The 20,522-nt window shown below is 41.1% G+C and overlaps 2 protein-coding genes across 4 annotated transcripts in view; one reads left to right on the forward strand and one right to left on the reverse strand.

Moving 5' to 3' along the window:
- Nucleotides 1-1,738, reverse strand: part of LOC124275311 (kynurenine/alpha-aminoadipate aminotransferase, mitochondrial-like) — a 16,364-nt gene extending 14,626 nt beyond the window's left edge. Inside the window, exon 1 of one of the 2 annotated variants that reach the window (XM_046710807.1) lies at nt 1,645-1,738. In XM_046710807.1, coding sequence (XP_046566763.1) covers nt 1,645-1,689 — 45 coding nt within the window. In that variant the 5' untranslated portion in view covers nt 1,690-1,738. Of the gene's footprint in view, nt 1-1,643 lie in introns of both variants that reach the window. The other variant, XM_046710808.1, reaches the window with a different exon arrangement.
- The window catches only part of LOC124275310 (adenine DNA glycosylase-like), a 22,562-nt gene extending 2,658 nt beyond the window's left edge, over nt 1-19,904 (forward strand). Inside the window, exons 1-16 of one of the 2 annotated variants that reach the window (XM_046710805.1) lie at nt 2,404-2,558; nt 3,405-3,529; nt 4,098-4,134; nt 4,458-4,531; nt 4,920-4,961; nt 5,457-5,528; nt 6,507-6,620; nt 8,228-8,325; nt 8,731-8,875; nt 15,727-15,817; nt 16,292-16,343; nt 16,549-16,682; nt 17,055-17,191; nt 18,221-18,376; nt 18,963-19,004; nt 19,382-19,904. In XM_046710805.1, coding sequence (XP_046566761.1) covers nt 3,419-3,529; nt 4,098-4,134; nt 4,458-4,531; nt 4,920-4,961; nt 5,457-5,528; nt 6,507-6,620; nt 8,228-8,325; nt 8,731-8,875; nt 15,727-15,817; nt 16,292-16,343; nt 16,549-16,682; nt 17,055-17,191; nt 18,221-18,376; nt 18,963-19,004; nt 19,382-19,474 — 1,398 coding nt within the window. In that variant the 5' untranslated portion in view covers nt 2,404-2,558; nt 3,405-3,418 and the 3' untranslated portion in view covers nt 19,475-19,904. Of the gene's footprint in view, nt 1-2,403; nt 2,559-3,404; nt 3,530-4,097; nt 4,135-4,457; nt 4,532-4,919; nt 4,962-5,456; nt 5,529-6,506; nt 6,621-8,227; nt 8,326-8,730; nt 8,876-15,726; nt 15,818-16,291; nt 16,344-16,548; nt 16,683-17,054; nt 17,192-18,220; nt 18,377-18,962; nt 19,005-19,381 lie in introns of those variants that run through there. The other variant, XM_046710804.1, reaches the window with a different exon arrangement.
- Nucleotides 19,905-20,522: the final 618 nt, after the last annotated feature.

A 20,522-nucleotide genomic window follows, 5' to 3' on the forward strand; every position in this document is an offset into this window, starting at 1 on the left:
ACACGTAGGTTTTCAGTTGTCACAACACTCAGCGTATGTAATCAGCTGTTGAAAATAAACCGGGCTCAATCTTAAAATCTACGCTGTCGCCATATTGGCTACACTGGTCACATGACGAGCCGAGGCATTAGCAAGTGACCACTCCCCCTTATATAGTCTCCCTGGTTAAATCAACCTGTATCCGTGACATATGTAGCCCAGGTATGTTGACTTATGAGGTGAAGTATGCAGTGGCGGATCCAGGGGTGGTGGGTGTCAGGGGGTTCGAACACATCCCCCCCCACCCCACCCCCTTTGAAAATGACTTAAGACCACATTGAAAAAAACCCTGAACCCCCTTTCAAAATTCCTGGATCCACCCATGAGTATGAATGATGGAATTGCAGACAGTAAACCATGGTAATGTTGGCTTGTAGTCAAAAGGGCCAAAGGACAAAAGGGCCAAAATTGAAAAAGTCAAAAGGGCCAAAGGAAAGTCAAAAGGTCCAACAGAAAGTCAAAAGGGCCATAGGTAAAAAAAAGAACATACAAACTAATATATATTTTATGTTTTATTATATTAATATTTATTATTATTCATATTTGTATTTGTATCAATATGTATATATGTAAATGTTCCTCAAATGGCTCGGCCAGAGTCTCAATGGCTGACATGTCAGCAGGTTGATCCAACTCAACAGTAAAATTACTTGACTGAGACTCAGGCTCAGAGCAGACATGGCAGAGAAAGTGAAACTCCTCCCAACTTGCACAAAGACGGAGGTATTCCTCTCGGGTCATGTCTGTGTTACAGCTGTGATGGGTCCATCGCTGGCAACGATCACACTCCAGGGCATGTTGGTTTTTCCTGACAGTCTTGTCACAGGCAACACACTTTAAAGGCATGGTTACCAGTATGAATTGGTGGTTGAAATGTTCATCTTATATAGCATTGTGAGTCATGAGACCAATCACAACTAATGAGATTATGACCCATGACTCTGTTTAAACCTCAACAAATTAAAACATTATGTTTAGATTAATGACACCCATGAATCTGTTTTAACCTCTTGTAAACATTACAGAAACAGTTGCATGGTTAACTATACTCACAACATAAACACTTAACCACTCTGAAGTTTTTTAAATAAACAACACTGAGGCACTCTGATGTATTTAGGATGTTTAGGATTAGAACTACTGCAACAACATGTCATGAATTTCTTTTAATCTTACTATTTTCTAAAGGTTTGGCCCTTTTGACTGAAGTCTATGGCCCTTTTGACTTTCTGTTAGCCCTTTTGACTTTCCTTTGGCCCTTTTGACTTTTTCAATTTTGGCCCTTTTGACCTGTTCCTGTAATATGTGTTAAAGATATGCCGAGTTGCATTCATGCTAACGTTATCAATAGTTGACAGGTAGTTTTCTTGTGCACCAATGGACCTGTCAGCTGTGTGTACAGGACTGTTATGGGCGACAATGTCAATCTCTAGAGGACGGCAACTAGGCTACTGTATATACATTGCATAAGCCTCACGTCATTTGTCACTAATTTGGAACATTGGCAACTTATAGTTGTTTATTAAACTAAAAACACAGTTTTAAAATGAAATCAATATGTTATGCAGCACATTATCTACATTTTAAGAGAAATTCAACACTCACCTGCTGTGCAATGGCATATTTACCCCCGGGAAAATTTTGCACCATATGTCACTTATGAATATTCATTGTGGTCACAAGATAGGTCTTGTTGTTTAGAATATGTCTGATATCAAATCACCTGGTGTTAACCTACTTAATGGAGTGAGTAAGGGAATATTGTGTTTTTATTGCACAGTCAGCAGTGTTCATGTTAGATTTTGTCAGAGGCCCAGATAAGCTGTGTATCCGGGTAAAATACGCATAGAAAATTTCCAATTACACATTGAAAAAATAATTGTTGCGTACCAATTACGTATTTAAAATGTTAGATACGCAAAAAGTTTAAAACAAATGCGTACGGAATATATTTATAAAAATCGCTTGCATAATGAAAAAGACATCGATTGCTATCAAGTTGTACTGTTACTATGGGACAAGTGTTGTACTGTCAGTATAGGATGAGTGATTTTTTTATGAAATCATTTCCATTATATTTAAGTTGGTTTTGATTAGGTATGACATGAGGCAGAACATACCTGCTTAGTAAACTTACTCAATGACGTAATACTTAGGTGAGTAAAATGACTGAAATACGCACATATTTGAAAGCAGTGGGTAACGGAAAATGAAATACCCACTCAACATTCATAATACCCACTCCAAACAAATACAGTGTGTACAATACCCACATGAGCTAAATCTTATCTGGGGCTCTGTTTTGTGTTAATAATTAGGTCATGGTCATATAAACCAGCACTTGATGATTGAAAGATGATAGCACACTCAACAGTCTGTTACACTGTGGCATGAGGACACACAGTCAGTCAGTTCATACATTTTAATCTCCTTATCCTTATATTAGTCTGCTTTTCTGGACTTGACCTCATTCTCTAGGGAGGAACACCATCCTCTGTATCTCCAATGGCTGTGTTATGGTAAACCATAATTGTTTGTTCATTACAAGCGACAAGTCATACTCATTTCTATTTACCTTATCTTGATATTTGATTGGTCTGTTAAATGTTGATGTAGATCAAGAGAGGGTAATTTCAGGTTATGAGAATCATGATAATGGAACCAGAGGTTGTGTCAGTTTACCTAAACGTAAGAAAACCCCGGAGATATAGAGCATGGAGGATCGTGTGTGAAACAGGAAAGCTGATGATGTAATGTTTCATCCTTCATGGTGATCTGTTTGTCACGACTCCCTCCAACTATATCCCCCACCTCTACCACCTCCATTCCTCTTCTTTGCTGGAGATACAGGGGTTCAAAAATCCCATCGCCCGACGCCCGGGACAAGTCAGTTTCATTTCGGGCAATCAAATAATGGTATCTTACTTGTCCGTGGGCTACTAGATAATTTCCACTTATGGTTTCAAACTGCAAATAAACTTTGATTTAATTTCATATCTGCTCAAAATATAGCTATTAAATTTCGCAATGATAATAAAGTAGAGTTATCTTTCTTTGCTATTTATCACTTTTCAATAAATAGTCCAGTAAACATTAACATCAAATACCATGTTGATTTCTTCTTTCATAATTATGTCATAAAATCAGGGCAAGTGAAAAAATAGTCAGGACAAGTTACTTTCTTAAAGTCACTTGCCCTGTGGCAAGTGGCTTTTTAAAAAAATGTTGAATCCCTGAGATACATTCTGATGGAAATGATGTTCAGTGTGGTCTTCAGCAATGAAAATAGACATTCAAATTACAGTTTGTTCAAGGACAATCTAAGGACAAGATGAGGGAATATGTAAACCTGTTGATGTTAACAGGTGAAACAGATGAAATGAAGATTCCACCTGTCCATGACTTCAAAGTGGAAGAGATATCAGCAGTTCGAGAGAATCTTCTAGCTTGGTATGATGCGAACAAAAGAGATCTACCTTGGCGAAAAATGGTAAACTTTGCTCAGTGACAGAACCACACACATTTTGTAGGGCAGATAATGTTTCCCTGTGAAGTTTCATGTGGTGCTGTCCTGTATTAAAGTATGTTATTTTTATCTCTGATTCTGATGGCTAGCTGTAAACTATATGTTTGTCAAAATCTGTTGGTGTAGGTAGGTAAAAGGATATTGCTGTACAAATCTATAGGATGGTTATTCTCTTTAGATTAAAACCAGGTAATTGAATGAGGAAGGAAGTATTGATGTCAGTTCTATCACAAACTGAGTGAATATTTCTTGCATCAGACTAAATGTGATGTAGAATATATAGAAATTCAATGCAGATCTCACTGTCTCAATTTTTTTCATTATCCTGGCTGCTTATGAAAGATAGTCTGAACATTTTCATTAAAATCAGCTGTTTTAACATCACCTCAATGATTTCAGGTTTGCTTTTACCATTTTAGTAGTTTGTAGTGTTTGATAAGGTAAATCTGAGGTATAAATATGTTCCAAATCGTAAAATTGAAATTTCATATGTAATTTGTATTTGATGTCTATCAACACTATTGGATTTCAGGCAACCAGATCAGATTTGAACCAAAGAGCATATGCAGGTAAGTAAGACATATTATTTAATGACTTTAAAGGATTTATTTAATGGTGAATCTTGATGAATTGGATATTGGGTTTGTAAATTTTGATTGTAATGCTATTCTGGATATAAAACAGAATCAGGTGCAAATACAAACATTGGAACGTGAGAAGAGAGATACTAACAACATGCACCAGTACATGTCATTGAACCGTTACATGTCTAGTAGCAACTTAATGATGCAGAGATGAAAAGATTGTGAGTTCACAGATTGTTGTTGAGAAACTTGGCTAAATGACAACAGTGATCACACAGAGTGCAGGACGTTGTATTGTCTTGTTGTAGTGTGGGTGTCGGAGGTGATGTTACAACAGACACAAGTCGCAACTGTCATTGACTACTACAACAAGTGGATGAAGGTAACAGTGGCTTCTACAACTTCACACATTGATACTTAGGGACCGTTCATAAATTATGGCTGGGGGCGGGTGGGTGTGGTGATGATGGCGTCATCATATTACTTTTAGGGGAGGAGGGGGGGTCACAGACTCACTTACTTTGTACATAAATTTTAGAGGGGTCATTCCCATTGTACATGCTTCGCCATAAAAAATCCCCCTCCAGACATAAATTATGAACGGTCCCTTGATATGGTACAATAAACATGCACTGTCCAATGATGATCAGCCTACAGAACAACATCAGCCATATTTCTGTGTAAGAGCGGAATAATGAGTATTAAGTACTTAACAAGTTACAAGTTAAAGTTATGTGTGAATTATAGTGAATCGCTTTATCATGTTTTAGAAATGGCCAACACTTCAAGATTTAGCCAAAGCCACTCTTGAGGTAAGTACAAATAGCTGCTCAGTGATCTTTTTGTTGTTTATGACTTAGGTTTTCTAACTACATTATTCTAACTGTATTTCCTTGAAATGAGTGATCTCTGTCTTCAGCTTTACCACTTCCAACATGCTTATGAAAGTAATTGGTTAACAAATCTATCAGACTTAAGAATGTAACAAAGCGCATGTTTTGTCTGAAAAACGAAATTGTTTATAGCAGCAAATGAAGAATTCCATATTGACCACAACCCATTTCTGCATTAAAAAACATGAACATGTAAGTATGGGCAAGTCTAGATTTCCACAATTTTAGAAATGAAGAAAGTCTCTGGGCTCCTTGTCATTATATTTTATGATTATTTTTTTGTGAACAGTATTTTTCTGTAAAATATGTTCATTTCAGAGACTGACTGTTAGTGTAGGCATGTAGATTCAGAAGTGTTTTCACCTGGACTTCTAGAACCAGGATGAGTACCTGTAGTGTTATGACATGTTGCAGGAGGTGAATGAGATGTGGTCCGGGCTGGGCTACTATTCCCGAGGTCGCAGACTCCATGAGGGAGCACAGAAGGTATAAGTACTGTGTATTTGTCAGGAGAAGCAGTTTAACTAGCACTAGTGTTGGGAATTGGTTAAAATCTCATATTTGATGATTGGTTCATTACAACCGATCAATCATCGAAAATAATTGGCTAGCGTCATTTATCAAATGTTCCTGTTATCTTTGTTAATGCACACACAAAAAATAAAGAAAAAATCGGTAGTAATTTGGGTTTTTGCAAATTTCGCATATTTAAAGGATGATTAGTATGTTAGGAACACAGATTTCCTGGATTCTTTAAGATACATTCAATCATGACTTGGAACGAGCTTGTAATGCTTATGAAATGTAAATTTAATGACACAGACAAAACCAACCTTGTGTAAAATATTGTTGATGCAAACAAGTGTTCCAGAATTGGTTGTGTTCGATTATGAGAAAACACATTTGATTGTTTGGTCGTTTAGGCACTGCGACCAATCTTCGATTATTTCAATTAATTGGACCACCACTAACTAGCACTAGCACTGGCTGGCTTACGGAACCTTCTGATATATACAGAGTAAGGTCAGCTGGTTAGTCTAGCAATGTGCACTGTAGGATCTGCAGCACTTTTCTGAGTCTCTGGCTACAAGCTGTCAAAGGCTTTCAATATTGTTCATAGTAAACGCAGTGATTTTGAGTGGAAAATGATGCTAGACTTGCCTGAGAAACTTTGTTGAAAGAGACAGAGCTGGTGGAGCTGGTGGCCTTATTGTTGAAAGGAAATTATGGTTGTGACATGGCCAGGATATTTACTGTACTGGAATGGAGGTATGATCCACAGGATGTCCAAAATGTCCAAATATTGATCTATTATGAACTGCTGCCGCTGGTATAACATTAATTAAGTGTTTGCTAATTAGGATGGATTTTAAGGAAATGTCAGTATTCTGTCACCAATGTATGCTTGTAATATGGCTTTAGGGAATTATGTAACAACACCTGAGCGCTTTTGTGCCTTTTCAGGTTGTAGATGATTTGGATGGAGAGATGCCAAAGACGGCTGCAACCCTTCTGAAGGAACTTCCAGGTGTTGGCCGTTACACTGCTGGAGCCATAGCGTCTATAGCATATAATGAGGTACTGTAGGGGTGGGTATTGCCAGGGTAGGAAAGATAGCCCGTCACAACGTCCGAGACGGATGAATTTTGTGGAGGACGGGTTAAAAAAATATCTAGTCCATCCTCATGTCGGGTCAATTTTAGCAAACCAATGACATATATATAATGATTATAACCTTTTTGAATATTTACTGCCGAAGGTGTTTTATTTATATTTGGAGGACAGGCTAGATTTTGGCAGGACTGGTAAAAAATTTGACCTGCCAGTCCTGTGGACAGGCTAGATTTTCTACATCTTTCCTACACTGGTATTGCAGAGAATTTTCATATTGCAATATATTGCGATGCGAAAGCTTATATTGCGATATGTATTGCAATATATTGCAAGAAGGTTTTTTTAACAATAAACTACTAACGATCAAGTTAACGCTTTATTTATAAAGCAAAAACACAACAAATTCACTATGCTTCATTAAGCTTTAATAAAAACTTTTAATCATGACAAAATAAGAATATAGATAATATTTAAATGTAATTTTCACCACGATCATTCCCACCACCATTACCACAATTGCCACAATCATCAAGGTTTCCAAGTGTTACAAAGTTTTCCGAATACAAGTCAAAATACCGGTTTTCTATCAGCGTATCGCTATACGTATCGTTTTCATGTCTGAACCGGTTATATTGCGCAGCCCTAGTGGGTACCGAGACGGTTGAGCCTTAAAATATGCTGCTGGTAGGTTGTAGGCAGCTTCTTTATTAGTTTGTATGAGAACGTGCATGGGTTGCCTAGTCATACAGAGTAGTGTACCTTGGGAGTGTGAAACCTATCATTGTGGGTGGAAATTCCATTTCACCATGGCTATGTTTCTAGATTTGTTAGCACCAGACCGATTTTCGATATTGGACCCTCAATTCGATCATTTTCTCATTTTCTCATACATTCAATTCTTCAAGTAAAAACATCAGATTTCATTTAACTCTCAGAGTTTGCTTTTTTAGCGTGAAATCCATCATCAACTTGGCGATGTCTACAAACAACAATTTTCATTGGATAATTAACCTGGCGTCAACCAATCACATTTCGCCTTATTTCAGCTATCAAAACTGCTCAAGTTGGAGTCAAAATTACATTCTGGCTATGTGGAAAGAATTAAGATAGGTATTCAAATATCGAATCGAAATAGTGATAATGATTATCGAAACTAAGGTGTCAGATTTGATTTTCGATGAACCGAATCGTTGCAGCCCTAGTGTCAGGTCTGCACCAAACTGGTAAATATGTAAGACTATCGCTAATCAAGCAGACACTCAACAGTATAAGTGAAACATTGTTCACAGTGGAATTAGACCATACTCTCTCACATTCTGGACCATAGGCTTCCATACTGCTGGGCCAGAGGACATAGATGCTTAATAAAACATTGTTCACAGTGGAATTAGACCATACTCTCTCACATTCTGGACCATAGGCTTCCATACTGCTGGGCCAGATGACATAGATGCTTAATGATATTGACAACGAAGTTTCAAATAAGATTTAAGTTAGTATTACGTTCATCTGGCAAGTTAATGTGTAATATCTGCTATCTTATGCTTCACATTTGACTCTCTATGTCTCAGGTGACTGGACTGGTTGACGGGAATGTGATACGAGTCCTGGCTCGGCTTCGACAGATTGGTGCTGACAGCACAAGCCAACACACCATGGACACTTTCTGGTAATACTCCGACCCACTGTCCTCATGGAAATCTGGTGTCCAACCTAATCATGCTAATATTGAAACATTTATTCTTATCTGGTTTGGATCTGTAATTATGTGAAAGTTCATACTATGAGCCATCGTTTACACATGACATGTGTTTACACAGTTCTGAAAATTAATAATTCAGTTTCTTTGCCATGGTATGTAATATTGTGAAATGATAGTTGCCTGACCACAATCGTGTTACCAGCAATTTACCAGTGGGGACAGTAATCACTCAAGCCCCTTATCGATCCTGCCTCATAAAATACTGCAGCTTTGAGTGGATGGGTGCCTTGCATCATCTTGTTCTTGTTCCTTTCCATTTGTGGAACTGATTTTGTTCCGTGCGTCTTGTTCAAATTGATATTTCTTGTGCAGGTCTCATGCGAACAAGTTGGTGGACCCAGATCGTCCAGGAGACTACAACCAGAGTGTGATGGAGCTGGGTGCCACAGTGTGCACTCCTAAATCCCCAGACTGTTCCTCTTGTCCACTCCGAGAACAGTGCAAAGCCCTCTGTCAGGTAGGGGAGGTAACTCCAGCACCCTTACTGTCAGCCACTACAAGGAAGGCTTGAACTACATGACATCTGGAAAAATCTAAACAAATTCATCAAGCCACTTAAATCTGAAATTTATCAGTGTATTAAGAAAGCTACATAACTGATATAGTTTTAGTTGATGTTGAGATTTGTTTATCAGAAAGACGAAAATAGTTATTACAAGATACAAATTTTTAAACTTTTTAAATTTTTTTATCCTATCTCATGACTTGCACCTCTCTCTCTCTTGCTTCGACTTTAGTGGAACGACTGTAAACTTTTTTCCATGGGCCTCCTTGTCCATTCGCCCGTGCACTCCATGCTGCTCTCCTTAATTAGCTTCCTAGTTCCTAATAAAGCTTGCAGCATGCTCCACTAATTGCCCACGTGACTACCTTGTATGATCATTTTATCTTTCTTGTCGCACGACTGTGTGGACGTGCTGTATATTAGGGACATTATTTCACCCTAACATCATGGGGAAAACTGATAATCAGTCAAGGAAAAGGAAAGTTTGTGCCCAATGCAAGACGAATTATTCGTCCCTCGACCCTCACTCGTCTTGCAGTGACTGTATTGGACAATGTAACTAGAACAAACGATGTGGCAAGTGTAATTCACTCAAAGGTGAGGATTTTAAGGCCTACCTTCGTGTTTGCTCCCGGAGAATCGCCGATAGGGACAGGAAATTAACAGAATCTGATCCCACTCCCGCCAAGCGTATCAAGTTACAGCGACAGAAAATCGTACCTTCACGCAAGAGAGCGACGTCTGTGGTTCAAGACGATTTTATGGACACTTCATCAGATTCTTACTTATCTGAGGACGTTCGGCACCTATTACGTACGCATCAATCATCTCCTACCATAGCTTCAGATCACTCGCGGGTGGTTGTGATTGACAATTCTTCGTTGCCTGTCCCATCTACACTACCAGGGGACCTTAGATTGACACTATCATCATCCAGATCATCGGTACATATCCCCTTGACTGTCTCAGTTTGTTTGGAGCCTGGCCAACCGCATTCAACCAGCCAACTGTCTCCCCACAGTTCATTGAACCGGACAGAGCTGGCTACAACAGCGTCGCCGGGGGACGTTAATCATGAATCAACACTTCAGGTTTCGTCACCTAATCGCCAATCCAGATCGCCACATCATTCTAGATCACCACAACGATCTACATCAACTTCACGATCCAGATCACCATCACAAGCCCGATCTAGATCACCGTGCCGATCAAGATCACCTCAATCAGATCACAGAACACCAGAGCACAACTTCGATCCAGATCAATCCAAACACGATCCAGATCACAACAGATCACAACTTCGAATCAGATCACCGGACAGATCCAGATCACCTAGCGATCCAGATCACCGAACTGATCCAGATCACAACATCGAAGTAGATCATCGGACCGATCCAGATCACCTAATCTATCCAGATCACCATATGGATCCAGATCACAACCGAATCAGATGACCCGACCAATCCAGATCACGAATGGATCCAGATCACAACTTCAAATCAGATCACTGGACCAGTCTAGGTCACCTAACCGATCAGATCACAACATCTAAGTAGATCGCCAGACCGATCCAGATCACCCGAACCGATCCAGATCACAAAATCAAGTAGAGCACCTAACCAATCCAGATCACCAAATCAAGCCAGATTGCAACTGCAAACCATATCACCTGTTCGATCTAGATCACCTTATAGATCCAGATCACGATCACAGTTTCCAGTTAGTGCATCGAATCGATCCAGATCACTTTACAAATCCAGATCATCTTACCAACCCAGGTCACCTATACGATCTAGATCACCTTACAGAGCCATTGACCAATCGGGATCACAGTACAGATCCACATCTCATGGCCGATCCTATTCAGATGAATTGAACCAGAGCTCCAATCAGAACCAGATCACCAACTAGAACTACAGCGACCCGGACTAGTTCTTCATATCATACCGGATCACCTAGCCATACTAGGGAATCCAGATCACCGGCTCACCAACCTACTTAGGTACTTACCATGTCGAGATCTCGATACAGTTCCTCTGACTGACATTCGGGTGATCATTGCTCTGATACCACTAATAGGCCTACAGTCTCTTACGATGTTCCGTCTACATGCTCTGAGAATCCTTCGACTCACTCCAGGATCATCGCTGAGTCATGGGAACCTGATAACAATCCCACTCCTACAGCGACTCCGGATCTAAATATGATGATCAGGGCCATAACCTCACCTCGGAACCAAATACAGCCTTCTACTCCAGTCCATCTGGCTTCCTTAGCTCCTGGCTCTTCATCTGGTCCACCTCCTGAGATTGATCCAGTCCAAATAGCCATGCCTGCATCTCCCGCTCACTCTAGGTTATATCTACCCCTGGGGTAGCTTTGCAGCAGTTGAGACACCTCAGGTACTCCTTTGGATTGTTGAGAAGCTCCAACTTCCCTGAGTACTTCAGCAGATGACCTGGATCACTCTTATACTCTTAAGAACCTGGATTGGTCTACCATCACCCTATCACCTACACCTTATATTCTGAAATTATCCAGTACACTAAATGATGGTTTCAAGAGCCTGAAACGAATTAAGGACGGATTCTCTGCTCCCAGATATAATCCTTCTACCTCTCATGTCAACGGCCTAACAAAAATCTCTATGGCTCAAACAGTTGATGAGGATATTGGAACCCTGTGTGGCAAACGAGCTGCTTCGCCCTACCTTATTGAGGACCGAGAGTTGGCTCACATGGATTCAGCCGTGAGAAAGCGTTGACATCTATTAGTTGCGTGATTGCAGCAGTCGACGCTGTTATCACTGCTCTGGGGCATACTTACTCTGATCAAGACGCTTACATCCGAGGATGCATGACTTGAGCTCTGGACCAGTTCCAAATTATCCTGGATCAGTTGTCTCATTTTTTGGGCTCTACACTCTTGCTGTTCGCCGACGTGGACCCCATAACATCTCTTCATGGGAGGAGCGATTTAAAACAGTTTAACCAGCCTTGGTTTACTGACTCCCTCTTCAATGGTAGCATCCAAGAAGAGTCTAAAAAAGTTGATAAAGAAACCCACTTTCAAGATACAGAAATCACAGCTCCAGGACCCATTAAAACAGCGTCGAACTGCACAGTTCACCCCTACCAATCCGGATTTACGCAATCTTTTTTGTGGCGCATCCACTCAAGGCCATGGCAGAGGAAACAGATCTGGATGTGGTGGTTCCTCCCGTCGTCGGGAGCTCCACAATAGGTACGCTATTGGACAAACTCGTGATAGAGCTCCTAGGTCCATCGCCCTTCACACCAGGATTCTACTCCCCGTCTTCTTGGTTCCAATGAAAAATTCCAACAAACTCCGGCTCATCTTCAATATGAAGTTGTTCAATGCCCGATTCCTGCTTCCACCGCCTCACTTCAGGATGGTGTCGATCAACCTTTAAGCACCATCCTGAAGAAGGGAGACTTCCTCATCAGCCTAGATCTTCAGGATGCTTATCTTCACGTTCCGATACATCCAGAACACTGGAAGTACCTTCGCTTCTTGTTCAACGGGAATCACAACCAATGGAAAGTCCTACCATTTGGAATTTCCTCGGCCCCGTGGCTTTTTACCCGAATTACTAAGCCCATAACGAGCTTCCTCCACTTTCACGGGATCACCTTCGAAAGCTACATAGACGATTGCATCCAGGCTCAACAGGATCCGATCGTATTGCTTCGCCAACTACAGTTCACCACCACGCTGCTCAGACAGTTAGGGTGGCTGTTGAACATTGCGAAATCGGAACTAATCCCGACTCCGAAACTCAAATTCATTGGAGCACTGTTTGACACTCGTCAGGGGATGATGTTCGTACCTTACGAGAGGTGGATAAAGATTCAGCAATGCATTTCTCCAGGACTGTCTCAGGCAAGAACCTTACCACAGTGGCAGGAGCTACTGGGCCTTCTGACGTCAGCTCAAGCCTTGAGAGGCCAGCTCCAACTTCGGCCGATACAGCGATTTCTACACCAGTACCTTCAGGCCGACAACCCCAAGGAACTAATTTGCCTTCCAGAACCGCTTCGTCCAGTCCTTCAATGGTGGCTCGACGAACGGAATGTTTGCGCCGTGTCTCTATGATGCCCTTTGCACCGACTCATCACCTATTAGCCGATGCATCCCTCATAGGTTGGGGAACTCACTTCCCTCGACCACCAAGTGGCCTGGCTGTGGAATTCAACGAGCTGGAATTCAAGGCGTAATTCAAGCCATCTCACATTGGGCAACAGAGCTTCAATCAACCAGTCTGTTGATCCAATCAGACAATTCGACAGTGGTTTGGTATATAAATCATCTAGGCTCGACTGGCTCGGCGAATCTGCTACAATGGGCGATCAGGTTCTTCCATCTCATCGACTCACTCAACATCGTAGCCAGAGCCAGACACATTCCGGGATAAAATTATGATCGCCCGATGCCGTGTCCCGATCCAACTGACCGTCCCGACAGAGTGCCCCAGATCTTTCAATCGATGATCTACCCGTTATCACGACCTCAAATAGATCTGTTCGCCACAAGATTCAACAACCAACTTCCAAAGTATGTATAACCAATCCCAGACTCCTTGGCGTGGGACATCGACCACGTTGGCAATATCATGGGAGGGTCTCTCATAGCTAAGGGCTACTCTGGCGAGTAGCACAGCTATCACTTCAGCGCATCATACTTCGCCGACCCTGTTCCTTGTACGACAACAAGTGGAAGAAGTTTGAAGACTATTGCAAGCTTAGGGGAATTGCATCTCCACTTCCACCCTGGGCTCAGGTGGCTGCTGAATTTCTCCAGCATCTCCGCTACTACTAAGAAACTCAAGGGTACTACTTTAGCTACCTACTTAGCGCCATCATCTCGGGTTTTGGCTACCACCACGGGCACGAAGATTTCCACTGTTCCCGAGTTGCAGAGTCTACTATGCTCCTATAGACTCTATGACCCAGTCCAGGAAGTTCAGACCTCCGGCCTGGGATCTGTCTGTCGTCCTCATCACATGATTTCTACAGATTATGAACCTTTAGAAGACAAGGACTTGAACAAGTGACATTCAAGACATTCTTCCTGGTAGCTTTGGCTACGCTGCTCGTATATCTGAACTGCATGCGCTTGATGTCAATCGGATTCGGGTTCAAGCGGAAGAAGCATGGCAAGGCTTTCCTGGGTCTCCGCTGGGACTTCATTGCCAAAACCAACTGCCAGGGCAGCTGGACGGATGTTTACCATTCCCCGTTGTCCACCATTCTTGGGCCTGATGATAATGAAGATTTGACACTCTGCCCTGTTAGGGCTCTACACGGTTACCTTGCTGCCTCCAAGGATCGTCGACTGCCCGCGGAAGCGCCTCTTCATACCCTTGTCGAGCGCTTCAAGAACTGAGGTTTCCCGGACCACATTGGCCTTCTGGATGCATGCCACAATCCTGCGAGCCTACACCTTTGCAGGGTTGCCTCTTCCAGCCGCTTCCAATCCCCGAATTCCAGTGGATTTCGTTGCGTTCTGCCTCCAAAGTTGCCGGGCACATCCATTGACTAAACTTAGGCAAAGGAGTGAGGGTCAATTTGATGCTGCCCGGAACTGAACGTTAAACCTTGGAGATGACGAGTTGTGTTTCTTTTTCACCCGCCTCGGTCGGTGTCTGGGGGGCCTTCTTGAAGCAGGGGCTGGCCGATTCTAGTCGCAAGACTTTAATTACAGGGTGATCTTGTAAATCGTGGTGAGGCGAGGCTTACTTGCCGAGTTGCGTCCCTTGTCTTGTACAACGTTGCGTCCGAACACCACATCGCTCGGGAGCACCTATCTCTCTGGGAGTCGTTGTACTTACTAAGCCAAGGGGTTCCGGAGAACCCACTACAAGCATAGGAGTTGCATGCATGCGTAACAGGCCTCCCTTGTACATCGCTATCTACGGTTGTCATCAGTCCATACAGCTGCAAGACCAGCTGTTCGCACTGTCCAGACAGAAGGGTAATCTGCGGCCCACCGTCCAACCGTGGGATAAGTGCAAGTCGTGACATAGGATAAGTTAAAAATTTGGAAATTTTAATATAAATTGTATATTTATATACTTATCCTATCTCATGCGATGGATGCCCGCCCGGCCTCCCCACTACTCAGATTACAACATTGGCTCCAAGATTAGAATGATCATTCAAGGTAGTCACGTTGGCAATTAGTGGAGCATGCTGCAAGCTTTATTAGGAACTAGGAAGCTAATTAAGGAGAGCAGCATGGAGTGCACGGGCGAATGGACAAGGAGGCCTATGGAAAAAAGTTGTTCCACTAAAAGTCGAAGCAAGAGAGAGAGGTGCAAGTCATGAGATAGGATAAGTATATAAATATACAATTTATATTAAAATTTCCAATTTTTTTCTGTTGATGATTTTACATGTGCATCTATGAGTTTACGTGACTCCATCTCTACAGGACTAAAAGACATTGCCAGATTCACAGGGTTCACAGACTAAACAAATCCCAATTCTGAATGAAATATTAAACATTATGTTTCTTCTCCCCCCAACAGATGTATTTACTTCTTTCAGTTAAATTTGTAAAAGGGTTACATGGGTTTAACTGGTTCATCAGTGTGGTGGGGTAGCCTAGTGGTTAAAGCGTTCGCTTGTCACACCGAAGACCCGGGTTCGATTCCCCACGTGGGTACAATGTGTGAAGCCTATTTCTGGTGTCCCCCGCCGTGATAATGCTGGAACATTGCTAAAAGCGGCGTAAAACCGAACTCACTCACTCACTGATCAGTGTAATACATATTGCTGCAGGTTGAGCGAGAGAGGCAGCTGTTGGCAAGTAAACTGGTTGAAAAGGTGGTGAAAAAGGCGGAGACTGTGACTCTACTGGACATTGAATGTTGTAAGTCATCTTGTTGCTATGAGATATACTACTCAACAGAATGACAAACCATAGTAATATGAAGGAATCTGGAGTTCTTAACTTCGTGTGAGTAGTATATCATTATCCAAAGCAACCAATAACTAGATAAAGATCAACTGTGGCTTGTTTTACTTCACTGAGTAGAAGATAACAACCATTATTAAATATTACTTGGTTAAATATTACCTATTTTGAACTTTCATTTGTTTGTATTTATGATGTTTAACTCAAGATGATTTTTTAAAAGTTAATTACAGTCACCACTTCACATATATTTTTAAATTACTCAAGACATCTTAGCTTGCGGACTGAGTATATGTATGATGAGTAGAACAAGTTGTTTCTTGTGTGGTAAATGTATCTTATGAATTTGGAAATTAAACATATTCTTATTGGTTTCTCTACATATCAATGCTCAAGCTCTTTCTGTTGAACTAATTTGTCTTGACACAGGTGCTGATGACTGTAAATTATGTGTTGACAAAGAAGAACCTTGGGATAGCAGGTATTTTATTTAAAATCTTTTCGGTGCTCAAATGGTTCATTCAACTTCAAACACAAGTAATTGGTGCTATTAGAAGTAATGATTGCTAAAATGAATCTGTCACTCACTCACAATGTGTCTTGCTACAGTGACTTAAATACACATATGTATCTGCTATATTGGATATTGATTTGTTGATCTCAAAGTTTGCATCTGATTGTGTCAGCCTCGGGGTGATGAACTACCCTCGCAAAGGCAAAAAGAAACCCCCTCGACAGGACCACACCAGCGTGTGCGTGCTGTGTAAGAAGTGCTCTGACGGCAAGCACAGGTTCCTCATAGTACAGAGGCCCAAGAAAGGTGACTACTATTAATGAGTGCCGTTGCAACTTACTTCTGGATTCAAATGGAAAAGAGACCAATGCTATATTTGAGTTTTGTATCATTGTTAAACTGCTGTTAAGCCAACATTGTATCTCAGGGGGATAGCACCATAAAACTGGCAGAAGTCAGACAAATTCTAGCAGCAACAAAACATAATGATCTGGGAGTTCTGGTGACTGTCGGTTGTTGACTTGAGGTGCGTCATACTTAACAGCTTGGATTGTTGCTTACAATACCAGTCACTAGATTGTCTGGTCCAGATTTGATTTTTACAGTCCACTGTCATATAGCTAGAATATTGGTGAGAGCAGAGTTAAACAACAAACAACCTTCATGTATTTTCTCCAGGTTTGCTAGCAGGGTTGTGGGAGTTCCCAAGTGAGGCGATGGAGAAAGACAAGAAGGCCCCTGACATGCTGGACATCATAGACTCAAAGTACAATACATCCATAGAGGTGGTGCATGAGAGACACAGTGTCGGGGAGGTAAGACCAGTCACACCACATGGTACTGTTACACCTTTGTTAGCGCACCAGGACTTTCATGTTATAACAGTTCGCCCGGAGAGCGGAAGGTCACAGGTTCGATCCCTGACTGCGTAAAGGTGTTAAAATATGGTACTTGTTGGTCCCTGCCTGGCGCTCGGCATTAATGGGTACAATAAGGACTGGTCGGCTCGGAGTCAGTATACTGTGTCTGAGTGGGGTATTCATGCTTCACTGCGGCATGGTATCTCAGTGGGGTAGCACTATAAAACCAGCTTCAGTCTGGGCTAGTACAAGCAGCCGCACATACACATACACACGCATGCACACGTCGTCATATGAGCGAAATATTCTCAAGCACGACGTTAAACCCAATTTCACCTCACCTCATGTTATAACATGCTGAGTTGGAGTGTCATCCCTCCATTAACTTACACTACTACTATCTTACAAACGGGACTAGTCTGAAGCTTTTGGAGATTATGAAGCAGTGATCTCATATTTGTTCACAAAAAATAAATAAAGTTTTGTCTTAGACTCTTCTTTAAAGAGACCTTGTGTTTAAAGAGACCACAAGGTCTACAAATCTGAAACCTATCTGATCTTGAATCTTCCTGATCTGCATTCCCAGCAATATTGATGTTTGGCCTGGTCAAGACTCATTACAATATTTACTTGGGGTACAGGTGGTTCAGTCGTCCTTCCAAAACTGTTATCCTGAGTTTGAATCCCAGATTCAGACAAACTGTGTTTCTGGGGTTGTCAGCACCATGTCAATCACGGGATTGTCTGGTGGAATATGATTATTTATAAGCATGTGGAATTATTGCTGAATGTGTCATTAAACAAAAAATATCCCACATTAAGCAAAAATATTACTGAAATACTGTTAATTGGGGCATAAAACCGAACACACTGACATATAGTGGCTGCATATATAGGGGGGGAAATTATGCTGACTGCAGCATTTCAGACCAAAGTAACAAATACAAGTGATCTGTTTGATGAACCCCTTCCCTTCTCACCCAGGTTGTCCACATCTTCTCGCACATCCATCAGACGTACAGCGTGGAGGCTGTGACAGTGATGGAGGAGAAGGTCGAGGCGGAGATGGTGTCTGATGAGAAGAGATGGGTCACCAAGGAGGAGTTCCTGGAGGCTGCTGTCTCCACAGCGATGAAGAAGGTGCAGACATCATTCTGATACTGATAACTTTATATTGTAGTGATATTGGTAATCAAAGTTACCCACTTATAATCCAGTTATTACATGCTTGACATGGTATTGAATTTGCCAGTCTGTCCTTGAAATGGTGATTTCATTGTATCGGTCTTCAAAAAAGTACTCCAAGTGCAAGAAAATGTATTTAAAGACTTTTGAATTTGGCCATCATTGTGAACTCTGTTTTTACATGAATATGGCACTCTCATATTGTTTATAATAATTCATGATCACATGGGGGGCATAGGATTAGTCTGTAACACAGTTGATTAATATCATTGAAACACTGTTGACTGTACTTGTTAAGAGGGAATGTCGTAATAATGATTAGTAGTGTTCACATACAACTGTTGTGACAATGAAATAAAAATCGAAATAAATCTGTTTGGTAGCACACTGTCTTACTTTGGGATAAATCTATTGGCCAAATTTACTGTAAGCCACAAATTGTGTTCTAACTATAAATTTAATGAACATGTGAAAACTTTGCAGTTTCTATCGATTCATTTACGTATTAGAATTGCACAAATACAATGTCTGTTTGTTGTAGATATTCAAAGCCTATGAGAAATCCTTGGATGACAGTATAAAGGTGAGGAAACAGGGATTACAGTGTTCTTTATTCCTTGCTATGTTTTTAAATGTGTAGATATTTCAGTTTTAACGCTTGTAATACTCTGTAGTCCTCAATCTCTTGACATATTATTATGTTAGTCAACTGAACAAAACATTTTACAACAGGTTCCTGCAGTTCTAAAGGGAAGTAACTCGTCAATCCATATTCAATATTGTGATAGTAAACAATTAAGACAGTGAAAGAATGGTTAGAGGAAAAACAGATTTATTAGACTGATACTTGTACACCAAAATGTATTGCAAGTGGTTGTTCTCTTGAAATAAGATTTTGAAAACCAAAATGGAGGCAAGTTCATGACAACTGGATATCTCAGTGAATGATGCCATTTACAGGTTAACAAGAGGAAAAGACAATCTTCCAGCGATGATTCAAGCAATAAGAAGAAACAGATGTCTCTCAACTCCTTCTTCAAGCCCAAAAATTAGGTATCTGCTTGGATCTCGGAAGGGCGTTGATTTGATCCTGAATTCATTAACTCAAAAGATATTATAAAGGATAGTACTTGTATTCACTGGTGCTTGGCATTAACAACTGATCTTCAGCAAGCCATGCTTGTCATAGGAGGTGGTCAAGTGGTCAGACTCATTGACTCCATTGATGTATATCCTATCACAGTCACGAAGATGGATTACCAATGGATTGTCTGGTCCAGACTCGATTATTTCAGACTGCTCTCATATAGTTGGAATATTGCTGAGTGGTGTGAAACACAAACAAAGTGTTGAAGATTGCGGACAATTGAATGACCGGTATTTCCTGTTAGTACTTTAGTTACATGTTTTATGTACAGTTTTATTCAACAAATATAGTTTTATGTTATATATAGTTTTATATTAAAAAATATACCATATTCCTGATAATTGTTACCTTGATATTGTAAATTTTAGAAATGCTGTTTAAGATGTATATCCATAGGACATAAGTTTCCGTTATAACCATGTGTTCATGTGTATTACAAGAGAAAAAGGAAAAATACCCAACCCTGAACAGTTTAACATATATTGGCATGCATGACATCATACAGCGAGAGCTGATGAATAACGATAATGAAGTGATGCAATGCAATGCAATACAAAGGTCATGTGGATTTGAACCCGATTTTCACTTCTCTGAAAATTATCTTGAACGACTTCGCATTGAATATACTCGCAAGAGTAGCCTCCCTTCGTTCAGCCACTGACTCCACAGTCGGCGTTGAACGAAACTGAGATGTGTCTGTATTAGATAGCTGGCCATGTGTCAAACCGAGGAGGTGGACAGTGTGGGAGTGAGTGAAAGTTGTTTAATTTTGTAGTCAGCTGTATTCAAATGTAAAACTCTCATGACTTGTTAGTAATGGAACCAGGACTAGCCAAGCCAGTTAATGAAAACTGAGCAACGGTGGTATCGCGTTTGCTCGCTGACCCTGTAGATGAAAGTCATCATATCCTAATGGCGTAGGTCGATGCTCATGATGTTAATCAATGGGTTGAC

Source organism: Haliotis rubra, unplaced genomic scaffold (genome assembly GCF_003918875.1).
Source record: "Haliotis rubra isolate DU_JTF1 unplaced genomic scaffold, ASM391887v1 Scf2, whole genome shotgun sequence".
Lineage (NCBI taxonomy): Eukaryota > Metazoa > Mollusca > Gastropoda > Lepetellida > Haliotidae > Haliotis > Haliotis rubra.